A 27,935-nucleotide genomic window follows, 5' to 3' on the forward strand; every position below is an offset into this window, starting at 1 on the left:
TTAAACGAGTTTGCTCCAGTGAGACCACGTCATTATTATGCTATAAAGTTTTTTTCCGGGACTTTCAGTGGCACTTAGTTGACGGGCTCCGTAAAGTCGGTAGTTCTCTGGAAGCACTCTTAATCTCACTCCTTCGTCGATGAGTAATTGGGCTGCGTTCAAGTCGTTTTCTGTGGGCACTTCCACATTAAATGTACCGATGAATGCAATACAGATGCTATCTTTGTTATAGCCCAAGGTGTGGGCTCCTTCGTTATGCCAGCCACGTCCTTCATATACCAAACCATCGCCTCCAACTAGAAAATTATATCCGATATCGCCCCAACCATTTGAGTGTATATGAAAGGCTTGCACACTTTGTACCCGAGCATCGCATTGAAGCTACAAAATGACAAGATGGAAATGGTGCAATTTAATTTTTAATCCTAATTTTTTGGGGAAGGGGGTTCCTACCTTATTCTCACACGATGTTGATGCAGTGTGTGCGATAATGACACGTTGCACTGGCAGTTTTAACTTTTTAACGCCTTTGTGTTCTGCCTCGGCAAACCATTCATCCTTGCTGACTATCAGTAACGTGCCATTAAATTTGTAGTCCCCATCCGGCAAAGGTGCTAAAATGAAATGATCGATTTTTTTTTAAATTCTGTATGTATAATTATGGTGAAATGGCTTAAATACATTAATTCCATTCAACTTAACTTTTTGGCTTTAGATTGGTGCTCCAATAAGTTTGTTTTTAAACCACTTTCACAATTATTTAACATATGAATTTGAAGTACACACATAATCTGCACTATGTAGGTATGTTGCATGAAACGGATAAATGTGCGAATTAAAAATACTTAAAATACTGTGAGAAATAATTATTATAATTTAGAACGAATATTTCTTGTGCTCTGATATCAGTTCAGGTGATTGATGTAGCGACTTAAACGATTGTTTGTTATCAGTGTGATAAATGGGACAACGAACACGGTCGTCAAAATACTAGAAAGCTTTTTGGCAGGCGATTTCCAAAGAATCGACTTTACTCTACCCAAAAATATATTTAAAAACAAGTAAGGAAGGGCTAAGTTCGGATGTAACCGAACATTTTATACTCTCGCAAAGTCAAATAGTATACTCGTTTTAGATTTCTTTGTGGATCTGGCCGCCTTGTTTTATGTTGACTGATATTTTCGGTAGAAGGTCAACTATAGGCACTGGGGTCACATATTTAGTACTTAGGGGCTTGAACAGTTTTAGTTCGATTTAAACAATTTTTGGCCACAAGGTGGCATACTTTAATCGAAAAGTTTTATCTCGATACAGTCATTGTTGCCTGATTTGCATAGTGGAAAGTGAAAGAATCAGATGGAATTTAAAATGGTGTTATATGGGAAGTAGGCGTGGTTGTAGTCCGATTTCGCCCATTTTCGCACTATGACATAGAAATATGAAAAGAACGTTATGCACTGAATTTGGTTGAAATCGGTTAAGCAGATCTCAAGATATGGGTTTTCACCTAAAAGTGGGCTGTGCCACGCCCACTGTCTAATTTTGAACGCGGTTCCTATAAAGTCATCTCATACCATCCCAGAGATAAAATTTAATGTCTCTGGCGTGTTTAGTGCTTGATTTATCGCGCTTTTAGTAGTTTTTAACAGTACCGTTAAATGGGGAGTGGCGGAGTTGCCACCCGATTTCACCCATTTTCACACTGTAGGTAGAGGTTCTAAAATTTGCTTCCAGTGAATTTTGTTATTATTGCATTAGCGGTTTAGGAGATATGCACATTAAACCTATTAGGGGCGGGACAACGCCCACGTTTAAAAAAAATTTTAACTGCAGATGCCCCTCCCTATTGTGATCCTGTATATCAAATAAGAGTCTTGTATCTTGTTGTGGAGCTTAGTTATGGCAATTTATTTGTTTTTGAATAATGGCGTTTTGTGGGCGTGGCAGTGGTCCCATTACGCCCATCTGCAATACCAACCGTCTCACGGTATCAAGAAACATGTCTACCAAGTTTCATAAAAATATCTAAATTTTTACTCAAGTTAGAGCTTGCACGGACGGACAGTCACCCGGATTTCAACTCGTCTCTTCATCCTGATCATTTATATATACATAATCCTATGTCTAACTCGATTAGTTTTAGGTGATACAAACAACCGTTAGGTGAACAAAACTATTATACTCTGTAGCAACAGGTTGCGAGAGTATAAAAAAAAGAATGTAATGAAAAATTTTACACTATTAGCTTAGGTAAGAGTTGGGGTTTGACCAGAAATTTGAAATTAAAGGACTACAGGTAATTGAAGGGAATAGAGGCTTGAAATTAAAAGACCTATTGGAGGAAATGGATAATTGAAATCAAAGGACTTCCATATTAAATATGGCTCTGCAATTAGCTCTCATTGCTTTGCCGATATTTTTTTTTACAACTGTCGACAAAGTTATAATCTCGGACTGAAAAGCTGGAGGTAAGTGGCCATTAGAATGCAAAGTATGATGTCTGATCCAGAGGGGATTCTGAAAATAATTATTTTCCGTGTTATCAGAATTTTTAGCATGAACTTAGAGAGTTTCGATCATTGACATTTGAGTGACGATGGTTGACATTTATAAAATATCGCTTATCAAACCGAGAAAACGATTCTTAGTTTATTATGTTACTCAATTTTAAAAATAGATGGGACGAGATAAATATAATTACTTATAAACATATTTCATATATTTGATATTTTCTTAAAGAGGTGGATGGATTTGTAAAAATGTTTGCTTGGACAATTAGTAAGTATTTACTTCACTATCTTAATTTCAAGGGCGCTAAATCGACATTAAAAAATTACCTCTTTTCACTATGATGCCAATAGGTAAGTTGAAATAACTGCAATAAACTGCTGTTTTTAAGGGAGTACAACTGTCACTGAATTCGTCGTAATAAAACAGTACAAAATAGAGAACTGTACCAATTCGAGAAATAGGTATCTGTTCTTAAAGTTAAAATGCGACATTAATCTGCACAGCCCCAAATTATAGTATACCGAAAACGGGAGAGAAATGACTGTTGAAAATTGATTACGAAAATAACAATATATCAAAAATCTGAGTTTTTATAAAGCGTTGAAATAAAAAATGAATGAATCTCTAGCGAGACACACCGGAAAGACTGTAAACATACATTATTTTGTTAGGCCATCTTGCTAGAGAGAAAACCTACTGAAAATATACACATTAGAGGATTACCGATTTAAATATAACATTTTCAACAACTCAGAAATAGTAGGTTCTTTATTATATAATTGAAGAGATGAACAAGCGAGGCCGTAGAGCCTTGATACCGGGAACGATGATAAACACACTATGATATGATATATTAAACTTTTAATTTTTGGGTAACTCGCGCAATTTCAGAATATTCAGCTGAACCTTTAAATGGAACGTGTGGGTAGTAATTAATGTGCGTTTATGAGTATGGCATTGTGTCTGTGTTTTAACCACCATGAGCACCAAAATCTTTGTTTAAAAATACCTATTGTTGAATTGATTGGAATATGCTTTCTGGAATCGTCGCCATCGCCTAAAAGCTTACTTTTTCGAATCGTCTGTTTTGTGAAAGCATTCACGGTGACTATAGCTATTCCAGCTAATATTGTAAGTAGTATTACAGCGCCTGTAATGATGACAGCTCGCCGATGAAAATTGAATATATATGAAGTTTCGGGCGGTGAAGACGAATTATTTGATTTTTCGGCGTTTTCTGGAAATAAGAGAAATATTATGTGTAAGTTTAACTATAAAAATATCAAGTAATTTTTTATTTATGTATAGTGTAGTCCAAAACCAACCATTTGCTACAATATTTACCACACGCCCGGCAATGCCTGCCACTTAGCTTCTCATAAGAAGCTGTTGACAGACGTAGACCCAAAAACTTCCAAAGGTAAATACCCCAAATTATTATTACAAGGTTCATCACCTAAGATTGTCAAGAGAATACACATTGGCAAATTCACCGTTGCATTTAATAGCACTGTCGTACGAATAGTTACCAGCCAATGGACTCATTACGGGAACAATAAAAATACATTTTTCTCTCAGCCCGAATAATGTTTTGAAGTATTAATATGATGCGTTTGCAGCACGATGCAGCTTTTTCGATTTACTAGAACGAACTGATCTCGAAATGCCTTTTGTACAATACGTTAAGAGTAAACGAGTAAAATATTGCTCTGATGTTTGACGTACTCCGCATGATCAGTACGGGTTTAAGTTTCGGGTATTTACATACATACATATATGCATACTTTTGTATGTAAGAATGTAGAGTATGGAAATTTTGTATTTTTATAAAATACCTGTCTAATAGACACTTCATCTAAACCTCCCCCATGAGCAATAAATTAAGGAGGAAACGGACTTCACATGCGTATTAATAAATATGTTTCATATTGGTATATGTATATAACTATGTATATATCTAGGGTAATTCTACCTTCATACACTAGTCGTTTAAAACTTATAAATCTACCTACACTTTCTAGTTGTAGGGAAATGCTTGGCATAATATTCTTAGTAAAAATCCTGAATGAAACTGTTTGCAGTTCTTTTCTTTTGTCTGAAATTAAATTTATTATCCCGATTCGCTTTTCGAGGTAGTTTGGAACCTTACTGTTTAAATTTTGTAGATCACATTTTGAACGAAACGAACCATTCCGCCGTATATGTCATGATTTTAATTCTCATTCCAGCACATTTGAGTTATCTGACTCAGTTTTCAAAATTAAAAAGACTTAATGGGTGAAATTTTTGTTTCTATAGCCGATCAGTTTTGGATCTCAACACTTAAAAAACTTTCTTTCCTTTTCTGACTCGGCTAATTCCGAACATATGTGGATTGCGTTGGGTCCGTTTCGTATGAGAATAAATATACTTGGGATTAAAAAAAAACTGCTTAAGGCAGATTTGCACCGCCTTCTTTTGCATTTCTACATACATATCTACATATATACCGCGTTAATTTATTTATACTCGTATATATTGCGTTAATTCATGAGAGAATAAGAAAGGAATAACAAACTACGCGTTGGAAAATCCTTTGCATCTTAGCTAATAAAGTTTAATCAACAACCGACTTTGATTAATTATTGTACAAATTTGAATTCACTTAATACTTGACAGACGAAATATAACAAATTAAATATGTTTCCTAGATGCAAAAGAGCGTATCGATTCGGTTACAGCATAGATATCATAACAACCAGGAAAAATTTGTGGTGTTTGCGGTTTTGGTTAATTATAACGCGTGTTCAACTCACATGGGACTTACATTTAATTTTTCCAAAAATCCAAATATTACAAAGCTGTGTATCTTTTTTGAATTTACGAGATTAGGAGAATGCTGAAGTGCAGCAGCAAAAGAAAGTCGGGTACACTTTAGAAATGTTCTTGCCCCAAAACCTTGAACGACGGCGATTCGTACACAGCCGCGCAAAATCTTTACACAAGCTAGATGTATGGTATGTATGGCGAACCCGCCTACGCTGTGGCCAGTGGAATAAGTGAAAATCATTTGAATTTGCGTATGGTTCTTATGACTATGTACATAGAGTACGTCGTGCTCATTGCAGTTATGAGTGCAGCATCTCGCTGGTTAGCATATTTGATTTCCATCAACAGATAATTTCGGCAAAAATTTATGGCCTCAACAGATTAAATCATTCCCTGCTGTAAACATGCCGAAATATATTCGTGTAAACAAACAATGAATGTATGAATACCATATATATATATGTTGGTATACATATATCCCTACAAGAAACTGCTGATGGGTTGACCGTCACTTTTATTGTTAAAAGAGACATCTTCGAATTATATTGCTTTTATGTGTAAGAATGAAATAGCTGAATCCTTTAGTACTATCTGTGTCAAATGAACAGTAAAATGACTGTCAATGTTGATGATTGTCAAAAAAAGAACGTTTGTCAACACTAAGCATAATTTTTTAACACTTATCTCTCTGCGTAAAAGGAACCTTCTCAAAAAAGGATGCATGAAATTCCATATAAGTTTCTCAACAACTGCGCAACACAATTTTTGTGGTGGTAAAACTATACATTTTCATGAAAGAGAGGAGTTTTCAAATATAATATACTTACATACGTAAGTTAAATAAGTTTCAAATAAAACTATATATTTAGTTAATTTCCATTTAAATTTTATATATATATTATATTCAGAAATATCCATTGATTGGGGAAAGACGTACGCAGAGCTATTTATAGGAGAAGATGGAATCAAGTGAAAATTTCTTTTCATAATTTATTATTTAATTATAATTTTTGTTGCATTTCTTTTTATATTTATGTATATTTATTAAAGAAATAAAACTTACATTATCTGCTGCGCAAAAGAATTTTTCAGTTCTGACAGATTTACAGTCATAACTGACAAATGGCAGCTTTGCTTGATTTATGGTCAGCAATGACTCAGAAAAAGGCATGAGAGTGAGCAGCATAGACATATAGTAAATCAATTCCGAACACCCATGTATTAAAGAGAGATGCAAACTCACACACATACGTTTGTTTACATCAGGTTTTGCACAAGGCTCTTAAGAAAATGGTAGAGTCTTTGTTCTTCGCGCTGACAAAATTTTTTCAGCTGTGACTGTCATATTACCGGTCATATGACTGTTACTGTTCTTGTAGGGTTTGTTATGCTGGTTCATGTTATTATAAAATCCACCTATGTACATATATAATTATATAAATGAATACGAATTCGCAAATGATTGCGCAACACACAATTGAATATTTGCCTCAGAAGAACGCAATTGCTAAGGTGATTATATATAGTATATATATACATACATACATACACAACATAAACATATACGTAAGTATGTAAGTGCATATCAACTGTGAAAAGATATCTAACTACTCAAATAACAACCAAACATCAAGTTTATAGGTGTGAGTCGCAGAAACGATGCTGAAGCCTTAAGTAATTGCACGAGAATGCTCTCTAATGCTCGTAAGTGCCTTCATGCATAAACAACAAATTCCAGTCGTTTGAGTGCACGAAATTGGTGGATTGGTTTGGAGTATTACTCACCTGGATCGCCAGTGAAAGCAGGATTATCACTTCCATCTTCACCGTTTTTCCATTTATCACGACTATCAATGAGAAACTGTTGTATCGTTACGGGGCCCTCATAAAAATGCTTATCGCCGAAGGTAACATCTGTGGAATTCGAGAGTGCGATGCTACCGATTTGTGCGGAATTCGGCGGCATGGGAGGGCCGAGTATGGGCGGTGCAAGCGCACCTCCATTGATTATCGTCTCGGATAGCGGACCGGCTGTTGGGGCTATTGCACCTGGACTTATAGTCTGACTTAGCACTTGCATGCCTTTATTAATATTCGGCAAATTAGGGTGGTTTGGTTCGTAGGTTGTTTGCTGACCGAGCTTTTTCACGACGCACCCGCTGTGATGTCCTTCAAAGTCCGAGTCCGAGTCGACGACACTGGAGTCGATGGCATTTTCATCAATCGATATGATCGATATGGTGTTACTGCGTATCGACACAGCCGGCGAGCCATTCTTCGAAGACGCCCTGCTGCCGGATGAGTTACGTTGCCTCCGCACATTGATTACATTTTCAATACTTATGCTATTATTATCAATTTGTGTATTTATTGTAATATTGTTGTTTGTTTTCAAACTTCCCACACTACGCCTCCGCTTGTCGTCATAGCAGTCGGCGATATTGCTGTGGCTCTTATCTTTTGCGATGTTGCCACTTGTACCATTGCAATTGAAGTTGTCGCGATTGATATCTACATTGTTGATTTGTAGAGTTTTGTAGTCGGTAATGATAACGCCAGAGTCTGTTGAAGAGACGTAACTGCCAGCTGACGATGTTGAGGGTGTTATTGGTGCCTCCTCTCCTGCTGATGTGGCACTAAATGCATTTGGCTTCACTGCTACTGTTTCAACATTCAGATGGGCACTTGTTTTCGGATTTGAGTTCATTTCATTATCATTCTTTAAATACATTTTTTGTTAATCATTGTATTAAATGTCGTAATCAATACTTGTGTTACGAATACTGCTATTACTAAGACATGTACTTTCGTTTTTATTGCATTACATATTTTCAACAGCCCTCAGTTATCTTTGCCGATATGCTTTTGATACGTATTATCACAATGTTTGTATATCCGGTGACATGTCACAACTATCTCTTCGCTTAGGGGCTCTGTAATGAAAGAAGGAATAATCAATACAAGATTGCAAATAATATTGCGAGTCAAACAAATAATTTTATTATGACTTTGTCTTCGGTTTGATTAGCTATTAGACGCTAACTGTAAGGTTAATGTTTCTGTTTACACTTATTTTAAACTAAGGAGATTGGTCCGAAATCTTCAAGCAACGATATTGTGAAAGCCTTACGATTCCTCATGGTCCATCCAATAATTTATGTTACACTTGGATCAACTACGCTTCTAGTTTTCATAGAGAGAGATCTATTTGAAATAGGTATATGGTAAATCTTCGTAGTTCTAGGGGTAAGTACTTTTGAGGGATCAGAGTTTAGAGTCCTTAATTCGATTCATATTTCGAGATTTTACACCCAAGATTGCTGCTGACTCACTTTGAACTGATTGCAGTGCCGCTTTAATTACATCTGGACTTGGAATTAACTTTTCTCATATTTTTTCTCTTATCTGTGTACATTAAATAAATATAGTGGACAAATATCGAAGACAAGGTTTCAGAAACGCATACAGTTTTGATCGGCAAATCCGTGTCAAAATCAAGGTAATGTCTGTGTTCATAAGATTAGACTGTGGTAATAAATATAGCCAGCCAGACTTTATTGAATGGCAGGAAAATAGAACCTAACTACTAGAAACGTTTTAATTCTTACAAACACATACAAACATAAACGCTTATCCATACTTCCAAAAATGTGGGGCCACGTCAGTAAGCCTACAATTCGAATTGAAACTGAGCTGTCATGACGTCAATTAGTTAACATACCTACATACTAGTACGTAGTAGTATCAAATCAGGCCGCCATCCGTAGTTTTCCGTAGTTGAGAATTCTTCCAGTCCAATATTTGCTCTGTTTTTAAGGAACAATTCCAAATCCCCATCTACAAACTCACAGTTCTCATAAGAGTAAGCTGAAATTTCTTTTAGTTCAAGAACTTAGTATTCGCGCACATAATTAATAAGAATTACTTGAACTACCCTAATGTGTTTACACAACTTAAATGACAGAAAATAAATAAGTATCCGCAACCGGCAGTAAACAACAAAACAGAGACAAACACAAATTGATAATTCACTTTTGTTGTTGTTGTTGTTGTTTTCACAACCCAGCTTATTTCCGTCATTAAGGTGCACAGTTGACGACCGTTTCAGACGGGCAGTCTTGCCGATTTCGTTCGGCGTACACATGCCCACACGCGCGCACAAGTCCACACACACATACACATGTGTTTGCGCGTATTTGCTCAGTGATCATTCGCAAAAACGTTTCCACAAATACATTTCTGCGAAATGATAACGCGAAAAAGTCATGCAAACGAAGACAATTTACTTTCGGCATGAAAGGGGGTTAAATTAGTATCTCTGGAACCTGCCTTATGTGGTGTGCTTATGAGTGTGTGTGTCACACACACACAAATAAAGTACATAAATGCAAAACTGTTATATTCTGCTTCTCAGCTGTGAGCGAGTTTACATAAACCTAAATTTCGCAAGGCATGCTAAACTCTCCGCATAGGTCGAGAGATAAAATTGAAGTTGCAAACATCCTGAAAGACGTACGAAGATCGTTGCAAGTGGAATGGTTAGATAATTGTAAAATTTTTGGATAAAATCACCAAAAACACTGGTGCCGATCCTGTTGCTTGACTCAATCTCTTGGGCATTCATTGAAAGTTATTTAAATTACTTAGTTACATTGTTCTAAATGGAAATCTAAAATTAATTATGACTTTCGTAAGTCCTTTGTACCGTTGCCTTGGACAATAATCCATGCCAAATTTAGTGAAAATATTTCGTAAAATAAAAAAGTTTTGATTTTGATTGTTCAGTTTGTATGACAGCTATATTCTATAGTGTTCCGATATCGGCGGGTCTGACAAATGGCTGCTTTTTGGGGAGAAAAGAACGTGTAAAAATTGTAAATCGATATCTGAAAAACTGGGGGACTTGGCTAAATCGACTCAGCACATCGCGCTGATCATAATATACATACATACTTATACCTATACTCCGACGTTTCCTTCTGGGTGTTACAAACTTCGTATCAAACTTAATATACCCTGTTCAGGTTTTAAAAAGCCACTCGTTTGGTAATTATTTGTACACGTTGTTAAATCGAGACAATTATCATTAATTTATGAAACGACTGTTTTGGAATACCCCTAACCCTGCACCGTTAATTGTAATTGTAAAGTACAGTTAAATCAATTTTCCTAGCATTCTTGTGAGTTTGTTAGAAACAAGCGTATTTATTCAAAAGATACATATATAGATCTACTGGAACACTCCATTTGTACGAACTTACATAGAATTGAGTTTTTTGTGTTGGCAAAACAATAGTCCTTTGTAGGAGAATTTTAAAGATTTATCCTTTTAAATTAAGTTTGTTATTGTTTTACACTAAATAGCACAACACTCTTTGGAGCGTCTTAATTCACACTTTTTATTCTTAAATGCATGCACACATGAACATTATCTTCAAATAGTTTTTTCATTTTTTTGTTTTCATTTTGATTTACTTGTGTGGGTGTGTAATGCAGTGATTCCCACCCTCTTCTCATGACCACGTCGAAACTCCGTTGCTCACTTAAAGCTCTTTTTCGTACTCGTTAAATGCCAACAAAAGCTTAATGTAAAATATCCATTTTTCGTTTCACTCATAAATATTTATTTACTTAATTACACATTCATTTGCATGGCAATTAAATGCCTTTTTATTAATTCATTTGTATATTTATTGATGGGGCACGCACAACTCGTTTCCACTGGAAGCAACAACAACAAATTATAGGGTTTTTTGCTCGGTATTTTCTCAAAATCTCTACACAAAAACTCTATGTACTTAGCAAGCAAGTCACCACAGGCCTGCGTTTCTCCGTACCGGTATATATGGTATTGGCGGTGCGGTGAAGCGTTTGTGATCAACTGAGTGAAGCTCACTCGATCAAGCGATATCGAGCCCGAGTATTCGTACCTGAAGCTGTGAATTCTCCAACACGCTGCTCCACTTGTATATATGTGTGCTTTTACAACTGTTAACATTGCGATGAACCGAATGAAATGGAGAGGTTCTCTCTATAAATTCGCCCCACACTGAGAAATCAATAGTAAACAAAGAAAACAAAATAAAACTTTTTTAAATACAATTTTAATATTGTCTAGCATCGTAGAGCGTCAGAGCACTTCACTTTACCTTTTATAAAATTATTATTTTTGTTTATTAAATATTATTTATGTTCGTACATTCGTATTTACAGCCTCAAGTAAATATGTAATGAACGGGACACAACAAATTTAGCGCTCGTAAAGATGATAGTTTTACTATTACTGTTTTTAAATTTTGGTTTCTAGGAACTTGAATATTTGTTTGCAAAGATAGCGGGGTAAGGAAAAACTAATGAGCCTGAATTTTCGCCATTTAGTAGTATAGAATAAGTAATAGAATACTAACGTATGAATGAGCTTTTAAACTCTTTTGTAATATTTATATCTATTCTATTTTTCATATCTTTTCTACGTCTTACCTCTAATTCTGAAGAAAATATTTTATGTATGCAATCTCCTGAGGATTCGTTAATATTTTTAAAAGTTAGTACTGCCGAGGAAGCTGTAGAAAATTTGAGAGAAATAGGGAAACATTTAAAAAACACGAAGTTTGACCAAATAAGACAGAAAAAACAATTTTTTGTTTTATAATACAAAATGGTTTACAGTTATTTTTGATATGTTAAATTTTAATTAAAAGTGTAAATCAGCATCTGGATTGGCTAAAAGGATGGCAACCAGTTTTCGGTAGATAGGAGGTTTTGCACCGTAAAACTTGTTATCTCGGGCCAGCGAAGACTGATTAAATGGTGTTCTTCTCCCAAATGTCGACTGCTTATTAGAGATACAAATTTTTACCATTTAGTAATATTTCACTAAGTATAGCTTAGTTTCTGCCTGTAATAAGGTTAAGAATCCCACTATTATATAAAGCAGAAAATGAACCCTTTACAATAGTTAAATGCCTGTTCTTTCTTTCTTTATTTATTTTCCAAATTTTTTTAATACATTTTTCTATTTTCATAGTTTCAAGTTGCTCTTAACATTTAACCAAACTAACCAAATGGTACATAAACTAATTTTTATAGACGTCACTGTAAGCTTTTTCAAGTAAATATAAAGTTCCTCTATGTTTTATCTACTCTGTTTCCTTTTCAATATTTACTTCTTTCAGTAAAGAGGAAAAAACATTGGAACGTGTTTAATGAAATTTAAATAAATTGTTTAACTATTAACACACATTTCGCGTAAAAATTCAAAACAAGTTTCGGAAGCTTAAGGCAGTTTCTTTACCTTTATCGCGGTCAGCTTGAGCTCACACTAAATAACTGAATGTGGAAGTACGTTATAAGTTAATTGGATTTGAATTAAATTTAAGCACTTATAATATATATTAATATTATAATACATACATATTTATGTATGGAATTTTTTGCAGTCGGCATTGGAAGCCTAGATCCACTGTTCTGGATACTGCAGCAAAACTTTAAATTCCTAAATGCAAGAATGTACGTTTAATAATGTATGTATAATACGGAGCTTAATTAATGCTTCCTAAAATAATTGCAAGAAAATGATTGAACCGAGTTTTTCGCTTATCAATCGGACATATGTTATATGAACTAATGGACATGCATCTTCCGATATGGAAATTTCTTCTATCTATGTATATAATATTTCCTTGGAGAACGTGTGCTGGTGTTTATGTAAACATTTCAAATACATATATAATACATTGGAAAAGACATTTACTATGTGGTGAAAGAAACTACGCAGCATGTTCGAAGTATACAAAAAATTAAATCCGGTAAATTGCTAAAATAAATGAAATCAATAATCAATAGTGAAAAACTATTTTGCCTTAATCAGGTGAAATTCGACCGCTGGCAAAGATAATGATTTAGTTTTGGTCGAGAACGAAAATTTATAGGGGTGAGTTCAGAAATTTTCAAGCTCAATTAGCAAAGATATCATAAACTTTGAGTACCTTTGCAAACGAACTTACAAAGATATATGTACCAGTGAACCGAGAAGACTGAGGAGTTCTTAGAAAACTTTATATGTAAAATCATAACCGATTTATGCAGTTACTTTAAAATATAGTTTACGAAATTCAAGCTAACTTGCACTCGGTTCGTCTGGCCATTTCTGCGTATGTAATTATGAGTGCACATTTGTGGTTGCGGTTAGCCTGATTTATTAGTGGAAAATGCATTCGAGGTTGTTGAACTAAGATAAGGGACTTTAGAAGATCCTTCGATAATTGCAATTTATTTATAAAATATACAAAGTTTGAAGACACTAAGTTATGGAAACAGCCTAAATGGGTAAAGGAGATGACATAAATGCTTGGGTATCATATTTTCTGTTCACTACTAAGATTCACCAATTAAATAACTTATTTAATATTTTCATACATTACACGTACGCATTTGTCCAAAAGTTTTTGATAATGAAAATTTTTTGGAGATTTTGAAAATATTTATTTGTGAACCTCAATAATTTTTTAACATACACATCCTAACACATGCTAAGACACTAAAACACTTCGATATATTATTATATACCTAAACGTGAATCATGAAACCGACGATGTTCAGCTCATTTTACATAAAAATTGTATTAATTAAATTATCATAAAACTACAATAACAACCACATTGCTTCAATCGCTCTTAGCTGGGCAGACGCACACCGATTGTTGATAATGTATTTAGCGAAACTTTTAAGTGGTGTATTGGCTGACAAGCGTAACTGTGCTCACTGTCGCTGTGACGCGTTTAAAACCCGACTCCGAGCAAAAAGTCCACTAGAGAGCAGAACATGATATTCATAAATTCAAAGCTCGGAAAACCCAGCTTCTAAATACTCGTCTTGGCATCGGCTGTGAGTTTGGTTTGTGCGGATGTGCGTTGAACCGGCTTGATTGGTGTTATGGTAGTGTTCCAACTAAAAGAGTACAACTGAGCTGCTGGGAGCACCTGTTCGTTCATTTGGTCGCGCTCAGCCTTCGGCAAGAGCGAGCGATTTCCAAGTAATCGTCAGAATGTGGGCTTAAATGTGTTAAGCAAACAAATTATTAAACGATATATGTATTTACTGCTGCGGGTATATTGTGGTTACAGAAGTACACATATTGATATGTTTATTTATTTATGTGCATATACATATGTACGGCTGTATGGTAATCAAATGTTCAAAAATAGATTTTAAGACGAATTTCAACTGCGCTTGTTGGCCAGATCAACCTGTTGCACTCCTTGTATACGTGATACTTCGAAGTTGGACGACAAAGGCCCTAGGACACAAAGTTATTGCTAATCCACACTTATTTCATTTATTATTATATTGTAGTAACGGTATTTTTAAAATTAAATATATGTGTTTATATGAACCGTTATACCACTCTCCACCAGATTGTACTTATGACGTCTACAGCAGTGCTCCCATTTTCGAGATTTAGTTTGGTTAACAAAATCCAAATTTAGATATTTTAGTAATTGCAAATTGTTGCTCTGAACAGGGCATTCTAAGTTTATTACGAAACTTGTAGCAACACTGAAATCTCCAAATATATTGTGCAGATCGGATCAGTATAACATAAGCTACTAAACAAACTGACCGATCATGATAAAGATCTTCATAAAAGGTCTGTTTTGCTAGAATGAACTAGCAAAATGTTTTCCGTTGGATGGTTATGTATTCAGATTTAGTTATTCATATAATTGCTATAACAAATGCACCTGTGAAAGTTATTATAGCTTCGGTTCATTTGAAATTAACGTTTTTTCTTGGAATTAGGAAATTAAACGGAATGTTTAATGGCCTGGATCACTTTGACATTGACACATCGAAGCATGAAGCCTAAACCCCACTTTAAATTGTGTAAAATAAAACTTGTGAAATAGATTGTTTAAATATTTTTATTCTAACTTGTGTACAAATATCATGTTCAACTAAAAGCTAAACATTTGTGGAAGTATTAAGTAATAGACAAAAGATTATTTTGTACGATATGTGATAAATATAACAGAAAATAATATCCTTGCGTAGAAATCTTTCGTAAAAACCAATCTCATTTTATATACATTATATGCTATAGAACTGGTATCTCTTACTTATTTTATAATTACTGTTACTTATGCTATTTATTCGTAGAGTTGTCATAGTGCTGTTGATAGTATTCACATTTTTCCATCCCAAACATCTGGCATGTTCAGCTCAACGCCGCACCTCAGATTGTCACCAATACCACAAGGATAAAAGTGGGGCCACTTTTTGATGTGACGATAAACATTGGCACCCGGACTCTTTGTGACCTTTGTCTAAAAAGATTTTACATGGTTTCAGCATTAAATGTTTTCTATTAAACTGGAAATGCAGTTGAAACAATTTAATGATTTAACATGATGTAAATAGCTTATATTTTCGCTAATGATGTCGGGGTTACTATAGTAAATTGACAGCTTGGCTTACCTGGTTTTGCGCCACTAACTTATAGCCCAGCTCAATGTACTTATTGGCGATAGCATAGGATAGTAGATATTGGGCCGCCTCCAATTGCTTTTGGCTTGGTTCGTAGCGTCCGTAATCACCCATAAAGGTAACCGCCAAAGTGTCGTTCGCGTAAGTGTTTGCATAGTCCCAACCACGTCCCACATAAATATTGCCATCATCTCCAACCTTTGAAATATTAGTGTTATAGTTTTTATTAGAATTTAGACATGGATAGAACGAATATTCTCATTAGGTTGCTTGGTTAATCGATTATATCTTTTTTTGTAGTATTATATTGCCCAAGTTGGGAATTGTGATAATTTATTGATCTAAAATTATCTTTTTCTTTGAAATTCACTGTCGAAATAAAATTAAGTTTGATACGAAATTACTCGCTTTATGATTTTAAAATTACTCTTATTGTACTAATTCGCTTTTGACGAGTAGCTAAATGAAATGTAGCCAAATTAATTGTGTAATTATCTAAATTATTCATTAAGCATATAATTAGTGAACAAAGATACAAACAATAAACGCCAACGACACAACAACACTTTACTGAAATTCGTGAAAATTTTATTGGCTTATTTTATGTCACTCACATAAAAATTCGCCTGTATGTCGGGTAAGTTTTTTTCCGCAATCGCCGAATCTTGTATGGTACGCATTTTAATTGAGCATTTGTACACCGTTTCGCAAGGTTTCGACTGGACGCCAATGTGCGTTATTATAACATATGGTATCGGATGTTTTAGTGGTGCTGTTAGGGTTTTCGACAACTCCGAGGCACCCCATTGCTCGCGGTCTATCACCAGATGTCCATTTCCTAAATTCGGAACTAAGATACTTAAAATAAAAATTTCTTCAAAATTATAATCAGGTATTGAGGTAAAAATAAAAATATGCCTATACATGTTTTAATTTTTGCAAGAGTTACTTATTCGGAAAGTCATGAATTACTGTAAACATAAAGTTTGGAACCTATTAAAAAAAGTAAGAAAGACTAAGTTCGGATGTAACCGAACATTTTATACTTTCGCAATTTGCAAGGATCAAAGCCCGGGAAATTACTTTAGGTGTTGGCAAAATTTTATAATAAAGGAAGTATTCATCCGATTCAACCCATTTTGGACACAAAAACATACTATTATATAAATCTCAATTATATATCTTAAACATTGACCGATATTTTCGGTAAAAAGTCAACTATAGGCATTGGGCTCCACATATTTAGTACCTAGGGGCTTGAACAGTTTCGGTTCGGTTTAGACAATTTTTGGTCACAAGGTAACACACTTTAAACGCATTATTCACGCAAAGTTTTACCCCGATACAATCATTGTTGATTGATTTTCATAGTGGAAAGTGAAAGAATCAGATGGAATTTAAAATGGTGTTATATGAGAAATAGGCGTGGTTGCAATCCGGTTTTGCCCATTTTCGCACCATAACATAGAAATATGAGAATAATGTTATGTCAAGAATTTGGTTGAAATCGGTCAAGCAGATCCCAAAATATGGGGTTTCACCTTAAAGTGGGCGATGCCACGCCCACTGTCTAATATTGATTCCGGCTCCTATAAAGCTCTCTTGTGTTACCCTGGGTATAAAATTTAATGTCTCTGAAGAATTTAGTTACTAACGAGAGTTAACGGGGTTATCATCCAATTTCACCTATTTTTACACTATCGCAGAAAGGGTTGTTTGTTTGTAGGTGCTAATTTGGATGATATTAAACTTATTAGGGGGCGGGGTCACTCCCACTTTTGTTTTTTGCTTTTGTGGGCTTGGCAGTGGTCCGATTACGCCCATCTACGAACTCGTCCTTGCTTATTTGCAAAGAAACATGTGTAGAAGTTTCATTAATATATCTTCATTTTTACTCACATTACAGCGTGCAGAGACAAACGGACGGACGGACAGACATCCTGATTTCAACTCGTATCGTCCAATATATATATAGCAACTTCTTGCAAGAGTATAAAAGTAGTATGATAATAGTAAATTTAAATAAACAATGATTTAGTTTTTATATGATGCATAGATGTTTTTATCATAAATTTCCACGCAAGTAATCTCGCGTCGGGTATGGCTTTATCGATATACTTACATGTGCCATGCTCATAGGTATTGCCAAACACTATGGGCCCGAGCTGCTGCTTGTTACTTTGCTGTATCTGAATGTAAATAATCACTACGGCCACAATTATAACGACAACAATGAGCAGCAACAGTAGCTTGGAGGATATGGAAAGCTTTTGGAAGATTGAGGTAGTTACATTACTCCTATTTTGGTTGATTCCTGAGGGAAAAAAACAGGACAAAATACAATTTAAGCGAGTTTGTTAATTGAGAAGTTAAAATATTAGTTGAGATCATAAGGAGAAAAAAAATAATACTTTTTCGATTTGTACAATCTGACAATATTTCGAGATCAAGTTTTAGTTTGTTGTTCAAAAGTTAATAATGAAATATTATTTGAGTTTCGGATAAAAGTTTTCATTTCTAAATAACTGTTTCGAAGCTTGTTTGGTGCTGCAACACACACCGCAAGTGTTTCTTTTTTTTTGCAATAAACACTGCTTCACAAATATTGTCTGCCTGGGAAAACTACGAAGAGTAGGAAATTATTTCATTCCAGAGAACCTCTCAACAAACGATATGGGTGTGCATCACATATTATTTAATTTCTGCGGCAAAAAGGCTTTTTGCAGGTATGTATAAATTGTAATAAAGTAAATTAAGTAAAAATCACACCACCCTAATGTATACACATATGGATGCACATACATATAAGAACTAAAATTTTCAGTGCTTCAGAGTCATTCGAAAGGAAGTTAAGTTAAGTCAATTTAGTACCACATTACTTCTATGTTTTATTAAAAGGTGAATTTGACAAGTGTTGCGAATGGTGATTTGTGAAAAAAATTCGGGAGGCGAATACAATTGCTATGAGCTTTCAGCTGCGCAGTTGTTATTTTGTTTACAATTTCTAAAACATCGACAAACAATTAGTGAAAATTAATTAAACTGGTACTAACGTCTTGTTGTGGCGATCGTCGCAGGCGCTGCGGGGGTGGCGGGCAAATTAGCAGAGCCGCCGTAGCGTTTACGAGCTTTTTCTGAGTTCACTTTCAACAGCAGTTTCATTTTGTTTACGCTTGTGGCATTTCCGGCAGAAAATTTATAAATTTAGCGTTATTTATTTAGATCAACCGATCAATTCCTTTTACATATATTTTGCTCTGCACATAGAATCTGTATGTTGAATATTTCTCCGGTGCGCAACAAGTGGGAATATAAACGTGTTTTTGCTCAACTTTTCTCAGCTGTTCATAAAAATGTCATTTATATGTTTACAAATATTTTATTTTTATTTTTTATGATAATTGCACATGCAGTTATTCAAAATGTTAATTTTTAATTGCTATTTATTTTCCCCGGTTAAATGCAATGACATGCAGCGTTGGCGGCCAGCAAATTTAGCACTGCACACATTATTTGATAAGCACTTTAGTGTTTCCACATTCGTCATGTTTCAATAAGAACGTGTGGTTCGCAAAAGAAGTCAGTTCAACACTTATTACTCACATTCATTTCTAAAAATGTATATGTAAGTGCATACAAATAAGAAACGCTCGCCGGAAATGCTTAATGAATTTAATGAAATGTAATGGGTTTAACCTGTGGAGCACAGTTCTCATTATGTCAAATTAAAGGACGAAAAAACAGAACCTTGGCAATTGTTACAACTGCCGTATCATTTTTTTAATATTTCTTTTTGTTATAATTTCCTACAGTTGTAAAAAGCAAGCAAAAAATGTACCTACAAGTATATCCAATAAACGGTCAATTTGACTTGAAAAGTACGGTGATTAATTATAAAGAAAATGAATTAACAACCGTTTTATATATTTAACATTTTACAATTCCCTTTTCTTATTTCTTGAGTTAATTCGGAGAATAATATATAAATTTAAATAAAATAATTAATAATGCTCATGGACTGACTTCTGGTGTCTACAGCTGCAGTTGCAGTTCTAAAGTCACCTTATGGTTGTGCTTGTACAGTGAGTTAAACCTCTCCTACAGGGGCAACTTATTCGATTTTTGCTGCCGTATACTTTATTTTGCAAATTATACAATATGTTGATTAAAGTGAAGAATGGGGCGTTTTAGAATTTTCACAGTTTTTTATGTGTCATGATTAACAGCCGAATGCACATTATTGAATGTGACGTCACTAATAACTATTTTTAGCTCATATTCCTCACTCGTTCCGCACTGATTTCACTTCGTGTTTATATGCAATGCTTTCTTTGCTCAAATTGCTTATATCTTATTGACACACTTTTTCTCTTTATTGTTGTTTGCTTTGTTTCCAACAGTTTTATGAATTTGCGACAATGAAGACTCTACCGCGTTCGCCGCGAAATCAATTATTTATGATGAAAAAAGTTGAACACAATCGAAACGTCATTGTCGCGATATGTGCGTTATCAGAGGCATTCGTGTTCGTCACAATGCGCCGTCGTAAAACCGCATTAACAGCGCTCAGCGAATTTACTACTAAATGCGATGGTTGGATTTTCGAAAAACTTTACTCAAAAGTTGACAAATCGAACAATGAGCCGGAGAACCACTCGCTGGCGGATGGGCAAATTAGTAGCGAAACAAGCAATCATGCAGCAAGCCAACCGATTATTCGGCGAACTGGTCAAATAGTCGATTGGCGAGTTCGCCTCTCTGTGCGATTTGTGATATCACCTTTGTGCTAATGAGGTACAAGTGACTGGAGGGTTGTGTGATGGTTTATTTTCACTGGGGAATCGCAAAAATATCCATTTATCGCTGGTAGACATGTTCAAGTGCACAAGTATATAAGAAAGCGTAAAACTATAACATGAGTAGCGGGGAGCGAATTGAAATCTTTGTTTCCTGGTACGTTGACTCTGTTCACTCTATGCAAGTAAGTCCGACACGTATTGTAAACGCTCAAGTGCCGTTGTTGATCATACTCGTATATACAATTTAAAATTTATCGGAATGTGTAAATTGTATGGTATATCTATGATGTACGGTCGTATTAGGGTGATTCATATTAGTCTTTTAGAAATTGCAACAACTTTATGACGTCTTTGAGGTTTGCGACTAATTATAACGTGATCACTATTATTCATTCCAGATAGTAGCAGTATAAAACAGTTATTTGTTGTAACTGCTGGATGATTTTCTAAAACTCTAAAATTCACAATGTTCAATTTGTATGAATCACCCTAATAATCGCAGGCATATATATGTATTTGTACACATGTATGTGTTTATCAAAACACATGTAATTGATGTGGCCACTAACGTGAAAAAACATATGGTATATAAACACTAGATTTTTCTGAGTGTAATTCGTTCATAATTTTTTTAAACTTTCGACGGAATTAAATTCGGAGAGCTGAAAACACTGCTCTCTCTCAAATTCATATTCTGATTCTGAATGAAGGCATGTTTCAATTATGGCTGTAAAGGAGTAATTTTTCGTAAGAAATTTTAAATTTACCAAGGCTACGAACGTTTGGACCAGCAATTTAAATTCTCGAACATTGTAAACTTCGTATTTCCAATTCATGAATATGTTGTGTTTACAGATATGTATATATACATATTTGTATGTACATATGTATATTCCAAATTTCTTTTACCTAACGCTGAAACTAAGAAAAGTTACTCATACGCCAAGCTGACCATTTTAAAAGATTGAAGCGGAGATTATTTCATTAGCAAACAAAGTTAAAACAAAAAGAAAATATTGTTAATAGCAAAGCCTTACACCTTTGTGTCTAATCTAAGTATTGATTGGCCGTCAAGTTGGCAAACACAGTGAAAAAGACGACCTGGCGCTATACCATATTTGCGAGAACATTATTCAAACTTTACCTCAAATAAGTAACGTAAATTTGGCGACATTTTTACCACAGCTGAAAAAATAACGGTTATGAATATAAGCACTTAAGATTCACATTTTCTATTAATGAACATGCTAGTACAAATTGGAAAGCAAATTTAACCGCATTCGAATGATTTTAATTTTAGTTTGTTGAAAACGTAACCGCCAGGCATATAAAGCAGTGCCAATTACTAGTACATTACAAGTCCACTTACAAATTAGCGAGTGCGATTATTTCTGGGAATTTGCGCGAGTAATAAATGCTAAACTCTAATTACCATGATGTCGTAATTCCATGTATGGCATATACAAATATACAAATTAATATATGTGTATATAAGTATATTTGAATAGATCGTGATACATTTTTTATAAATAGTAACGAATTGAAAATTGATTGTCTGGTGAAATTTACTAATCTTAATCATTTTTAAACAGTTCCTCTGCCTACATATACCTATATTCATAAATTTATGTACATGTATGTATATATGTATATATACATATTCGTATATATTTGTTTGTATGCATATACGCACGTAAGGTTTATTTTAATTAGTTTACAATAGTTGTTAAGGGTAATTGTGAAACTAATTACCTATACGTATAATATTTAAATTTTCGGCAGAAAAAAGTAACAAAATAAATAAAATATCCATGATTTTAATATTTCAAGCTAATAAATGAACGCTAATTTTCTGGCGGTCGTACTTTACTGGGCGCGAATCATGATTGTATTTCGAAGGCTCGAACTTTTTCGAATTGACAATTATGTCCAAAAATCGACGCTAATAAGGATATGTAATATTCCTACTCCTGTTTTTCCTGGATAGATTTTATCAAAAACCTTTAAATATAGGAACAAAATTTGGAGGTTTAGGCAATATCAAAGCGATAGGCCGATAGCTGACCCTTGAACAGTTGACTATTGAAGGAAAACTACGTGACACCTCTGTACAAAAGATATTATATATTGTAAACAACATACAGCGGAATGAATTTTGGAAATTTTTTTATTCTAACACCTATATACCATACACATTGATACCTTAAGCTGACAGAATAGTGAGAATAGCCTGTAAAGCCTGCTCATGTAGTTAGAGACGCGCGTTTGTAATCACAACCGGATTCTGTATTTATTTGACTATGAGTGTTGGGTTTCTTGGGCCAACGGAGTTGTTGAAAAATAGCTTGTCTTAAGTAAAAATGTCATGAACTGTGAATGTTTATAAATTTAATGTCTACAATAACACTATACTTATATAATATATAGTTTTATATACCATACATATAGAACATATATTTATATAATTTTGCTTTTTTTTAAAGTTCAGTTCTTCGGCTTAAAACAATTTTTCGTAATGTTTGTATATTTCTTACACACTTTCATTACAAATCTTTCAACTTTCATTACAAATGTAATATGTACATGTGTGAATACATGTGTAGATGTAAACAACCAAACAAAGCAAACAAAGTCTCGAAAAAGCTTGGAAATTCCGAAACCTCTTCAGAAGCGTGGAAAAAATCATGAGCTTTTAGGTGCATAATAATTACCTCCACCCGCTTGCGTCGATCGTGCTTCCACTGTCGCATCCATATATTGGTATATTGTTACGGGACCCTGATATTGGGTCATAGGCCCTATAACGACATCGGACGAATTAGATAGGTTTATCACACTCGAAGGCTGAATCGCCGGGTTCGCGAATATGTTTTGTGGTATTGCTGCAGGGGAGCTATTCACTGGATGGCCGGGAATGTTTCCCTGTAGACTCCATAGAGCATTATTTGCTGCCGAGGTGAGTGGATTGAGATTGTTCGCTGAGCGCACACTTGCTCGATCGTCATCCATTTTTTGTTTGTTAGTTTTTTAAATATTATTTTAAATACTTCACTTTGTACACTCCCTACTAATTTAATTTGTACAACGTATGGTTTCTTCACATTTACGACTGCTGTTTACATTTTATCATACTCATTCATATCATCAACAAGTGAGTAAACAAGACGGATTGTCACAAGATCTATACACGCTAGCTTACAAACAGGTTGTTTAACTACCCGCGCTGTGTTCCGATGTCATGTCCGGCCTTGTTGCTTTCAGAATTCTAACTGTGGATCATGCTGAGCTTACTTTATGTCTGCACTCAGATGAACGCGGACTTCTCTGTTGATCATGGGGAGAATTTATCCAATACAAGCTTATAGTAGATAACAGGCTTACGTAGATATGCCGGTACACTGTTGTACTCTTGCGCATATGTACGAGTATGTAGACACGAACGAGTGTGTGCCGTGCATCATATGTGAGTGAAATAAAAGTGCGTATACTAACGAAGAGAAACCCTACACTTTCATCCATTTATAAATTTAATTATAACCCTGAATTGATATATTAATTTAGTCACGAAGTTTGTAATACCCAAAAGGAAATGTCGTGGACCATATAAAATAGACATATAGACAAATGATTAGCATGACGATAATAGTCGTTGTAGAAATGTCCGTCTGTCTGTCTGTATATACACGAACTAGTCCCTCAATTTTTAAGACGAGATATCTTTTGAATGGATTATTGTCCAAGGCAACGGTACAATCACCGAATAAATTGTTAAGATCGGACCTCTATAGCATGTAACAGTAATATAAAATGGGCGATCAAAAACAAGTTTGTTTATGGAAACTACTTAATATGTGTAGGGTATTATATTCGTGCAACCGTATTCAATATTTTTTCTTGTTCCATATTTATATAAATAGGTGTAAAAGAATGCACTTAATTCTCATAATCAATCGCTTCAATATTTGCAGATGTACATATTCAACATGTAACCAGGAATTTCTACTACAGAAACTATGAGTATATCACATCATAAACGAAACTTGATTAAGAAATAATTTGCCACAATTTGATGTTAGTATATATTACTTTGAATCGACTTTTTTAATATTTATGTATACTCTTGCAACATGTTGCTACAGAGTAGAATAGATTTGATTCAACGGTTGTTTGTATCACCTGAAACTACTCGAGATAGATCTAGGATTATATATGTATAAATGATCAGGATGACAAGACAAGTTGAAATTCGGGTGAGTGTCTTTCCGTCCATCCGTCCGTCCGTTGGTCCGTGCAGGCTGTAAGTTTGAAATTATTATGATATTTTAATGGAATTGGTACACATGTTCTTTGGCACCATAAAACGTTCGGTATTGTGGATAGGTGTAATCGGACCGCTACCTCGCCATTAATCGATAACCTATAAATTGCCATAACTAAGCCGTAAATTAAGATATAAAACTGTAATTTCGTCGCATCACATTAATGAGAGTCGCCTCTGGGATAAAACTTTTTAAGCAGTGGGCATGGCCCCGCCCCGCAATAGGTTTAATGTATATATCTCGCAAAACATTCAAGCTATATCACCCAAATTTGCACAGGCCATATACTTTTGACATCTCTTACGACAGCGTGAAAAAAGGTGAAATCGGATGATAACCCCACCCGCTCCCTATATAACGGCTTTGTTAAAAACTACTGAAAATGCGACAAATCAATAACAAATACGTCAGAGACATTAAATTTCACTCAAGATGGAACGGGAGGACTTAATAGAAGCCGATGCAAAATTGGCGAGGGCTGTGGCACCGCCCACCTTTATTTTAGGTGAAACCCTATATCTTGGGACCTACTGAACCAATTTTAACGAAATTCGGTAGCTGACATAGTCCTGACATTCCTATTTTAGAGTACGATGGTGAGCGAAATTGAACTACAACCACGCTTACGTCCCATATATACATAAATATTGCCTTTAAGGTATGCCATCTCAAGTCTAAAAATTGTAAAAAACGGACCATAACTGTTCAAGCCCCCGGAACGTAAGATGTGGAACCCATTGCCAATATCTGACTCTTTACCGAAAATATCGGTCAATGTGTAATCATCATGATCATCGGTCAATATACGAGTTATCTTAATAAAATTAAAAGAGCGTGTTTTTCTTATAACAATGTATCTTTGTGCATAAAATTGATAATATCATGATTTTTAAACATCCGGTAGACCTTAAACCGCATATATAATATTTGAAACTCAGAGATCATATTTTTCTGGAAATGGCGAAAATAGTGAGAATCGGTTCAATACTATCCCTATCTCTCATATACCAAATGTAAGATTTTCAACTTCTGATTGACTTTAACCGTATATTTCGGTCAATATGTAAGATATCTTAACAAATCAACTGGACGGATAATATTGGACATACTATAGTTTAATGCCGAAAATATGTAAATTGGTCTATGAATTACCCAAACCCCCATATACCACATATAATGATTTTCGTTATTCTAAGAAATCCAGTGCTCAATATGTCTGTCAGTGTATGAGTTATATACAATATTTATAAAATTACTTAATTGAAGGAACCGTTTCGTTACACCCGCATTTAATTAATTAATAATTTATCTAATTAATAAAAGATTACGTTTTTATATTCTTATCTAATACTGTATTTAAAAATATTTTTACTTCAATCTATTTATCGTTCCGTTTCGTTATAGGCTATTTATTTAAATAGCAATATGTTGTAATATGGCAGCATCGCAGTCCATTCCAATCCATTCCTCATCAAACAGCTGTTCGCCGAATAACGTTCATAGTAAACACATCGAGTTTATCTGAACTTGATTTTATTTTATTAAATGGATGGAATACAAGTACAAGAAATGCATGAAACTAGTGCAATTAATATGTAAGTTTTATTAAAACTAAAATAGTTCAAAACCAATATAAAATTACCTTTGCAGAAATCAAACACCCGACAAAAGTTTTGAGCGGCATTTTCATAGTTCCGAAGACGCACTGGTGGGAAGCGCAAAAAGTAAGAAAGGGTAACGTTCACAACTACTACAGTTATTCCCTCCTAGTGACTGAGTTTGTCTTATTATTCTTAAAGATATACCGAGCCAGAAAATTCTGACCAGAGGTTAGAGAAAGCCGGGAAGAAGAGAGTGTCCGCTGAGAAGACTCATGTTTATGGCTATATGAAAAAGAAAGTTTTAAGCCATTTGGAGGAAAATGGTTGCGCTTCAAAGAATGTTGACGATGTGATAGCAGCATCAAAATTTAATAAATCTTCTGTGCTAGGTGTGTAATATTAAAACAAGCGAAAAGTTAAAATAAAGACTTTTTATTTGCAGAATATATGAATCAGCGCATGCAAATGGCGCAAGAAAATGTCCACGAAGAATGTGATTCTTTGAGCTTTTCCAACATTGAATCGTGGCTTAAAGTATTTAAAAATTGGAATTTGCCAGGATTGTGTCTATATGAGCCTGCTTTAGTAATCAATGCTATTTCAAATAATGAAGACTTTCCTGCACCCGAAGAGTTAGACGGGGTGGACCTAAGGTAATTCGTTTTTCATATTATTGATTAACAAATAATAAACCATTAAAATCTGCTAATTGCAGATCTGTTTACAAATTTCTAGGATGTGCATTAATGGGATTGCCTCAGCCAAAGTTGGATGCGAAGAGTGCAGAATTTTTAGCGAACGAATTCGAAGTAATATAAATACGCTTTTATATGTAAATTTCGAAGATCTTTTTTATAAACATACTTAAATAGATGTATTTAATGTTCATGTGTATATTTACATTTAAAACAAGTGTCATTATTTTCAAATATAATAATAGCTTTTCAAATTAGTTGATTTAATTTAACCAATGCGTCATATTTACAGATTTTAGTCGGTGAAGCCAATACGGAAGTCGGTGATAGCGAAACAGGTCGCATAAACCAGAAACTAGAGACTTATGTGGAACTTCCATTCTCCACACAAAACGAAAAAAGTAGCATAGATCCTTTATGCCTCGGCGATAATTTGAATTTTCACCGAAAATAAACACCTAGTTGTAAGCAAAAAATAAATTTTATAGTATTTGTGAGTACTTATGATTTAAGTTGAAACTATGTTTTTCCCTTCTAGTAATAAAATATAATGAAAGTTTAGTTTATTCATTTTCTGGTCACATTTATTACACATTCAAATATTATTCAGTACTTTAAAAGAGTTGACATAAATATATTGGTAATAATTAGTTTCTTTATTCTTTCTTACGAGAATCAACTCCCTCTCCAAACACACTCATTAAAAATATACTTTAG

The 27,935-nt window shown here is 34.4% G+C and overlaps 2 protein-coding genes across 3 annotated transcripts; one reads left to right on the forward strand and one right to left on the reverse strand.

The window, feature by feature from the left end:
* Positions 1-23,878, reverse strand: LOC106619647 (Peptidoglycan recognition protein LA). The gene is made up of 9 exons (XM_036364073.2): positions 23,315-23,878; positions 17,927-18,118; positions 16,419-16,654; positions 15,796-16,002; positions 15,507-15,644; positions 7,105-8,050; positions 3,521-3,748; positions 454-614; positions 1-381 (listed from the first exon to the last, which is right to left on the reverse strand). The coding sequence occupies exons 1-9, from the start codon at positions 23,610-23,612 to the stop codon at positions 1-3; spliced, it is 2,787 nt and encodes a 928-aa protein (XP_036219966.2). The 5' UTR covers positions 23,613-23,878.
* LOC106619652 (uncharacterized) lies at positions 20,532-27,784 on the forward strand. 2 transcript variants are annotated; one of them, XM_036364090.2, is made up of 7 exons: positions 20,532-20,785; positions 26,327-26,517; positions 26,573-26,656; positions 26,722-26,912; positions 26,966-27,176; positions 27,239-27,355; positions 27,511-27,737. In XM_036364090.2, the coding sequence occupies exons 2-6, from the start codon at positions 26,468-26,470 to the stop codon at positions 27,339-27,341; spliced, it is 639 nt and encodes a 212-aa protein (XP_036219983.1). In that variant the 5' UTR covers positions 20,532-20,785; positions 26,327-26,467; the 3' UTR covers positions 27,342-27,355; positions 27,511-27,737. The 2 variants fall into 2 exon arrangements, with proteins under 2 accessions (XP_036219983.1, XP_014093321.2); XM_014237846.3 differs by lacking the exon at positions 20,532-20,785 and having other exon boundaries at positions 26,330-26,517; positions 27,239-27,332; positions 27,511-27,784.
* Positions 27,785-27,935: the final 151 nt, after the last annotated feature.

This window comes from Bactrocera oleae, chromosome 6, assembly GCF_042242935.1.
Source record: "Bactrocera oleae isolate idBacOlea1 chromosome 6, idBacOlea1, whole genome shotgun sequence".
In the NCBI taxonomy this organism is placed as follows: domain Eukaryota; kingdom Metazoa; phylum Arthropoda; class Insecta; order Diptera; family Tephritidae; genus Bactrocera; species Bactrocera oleae.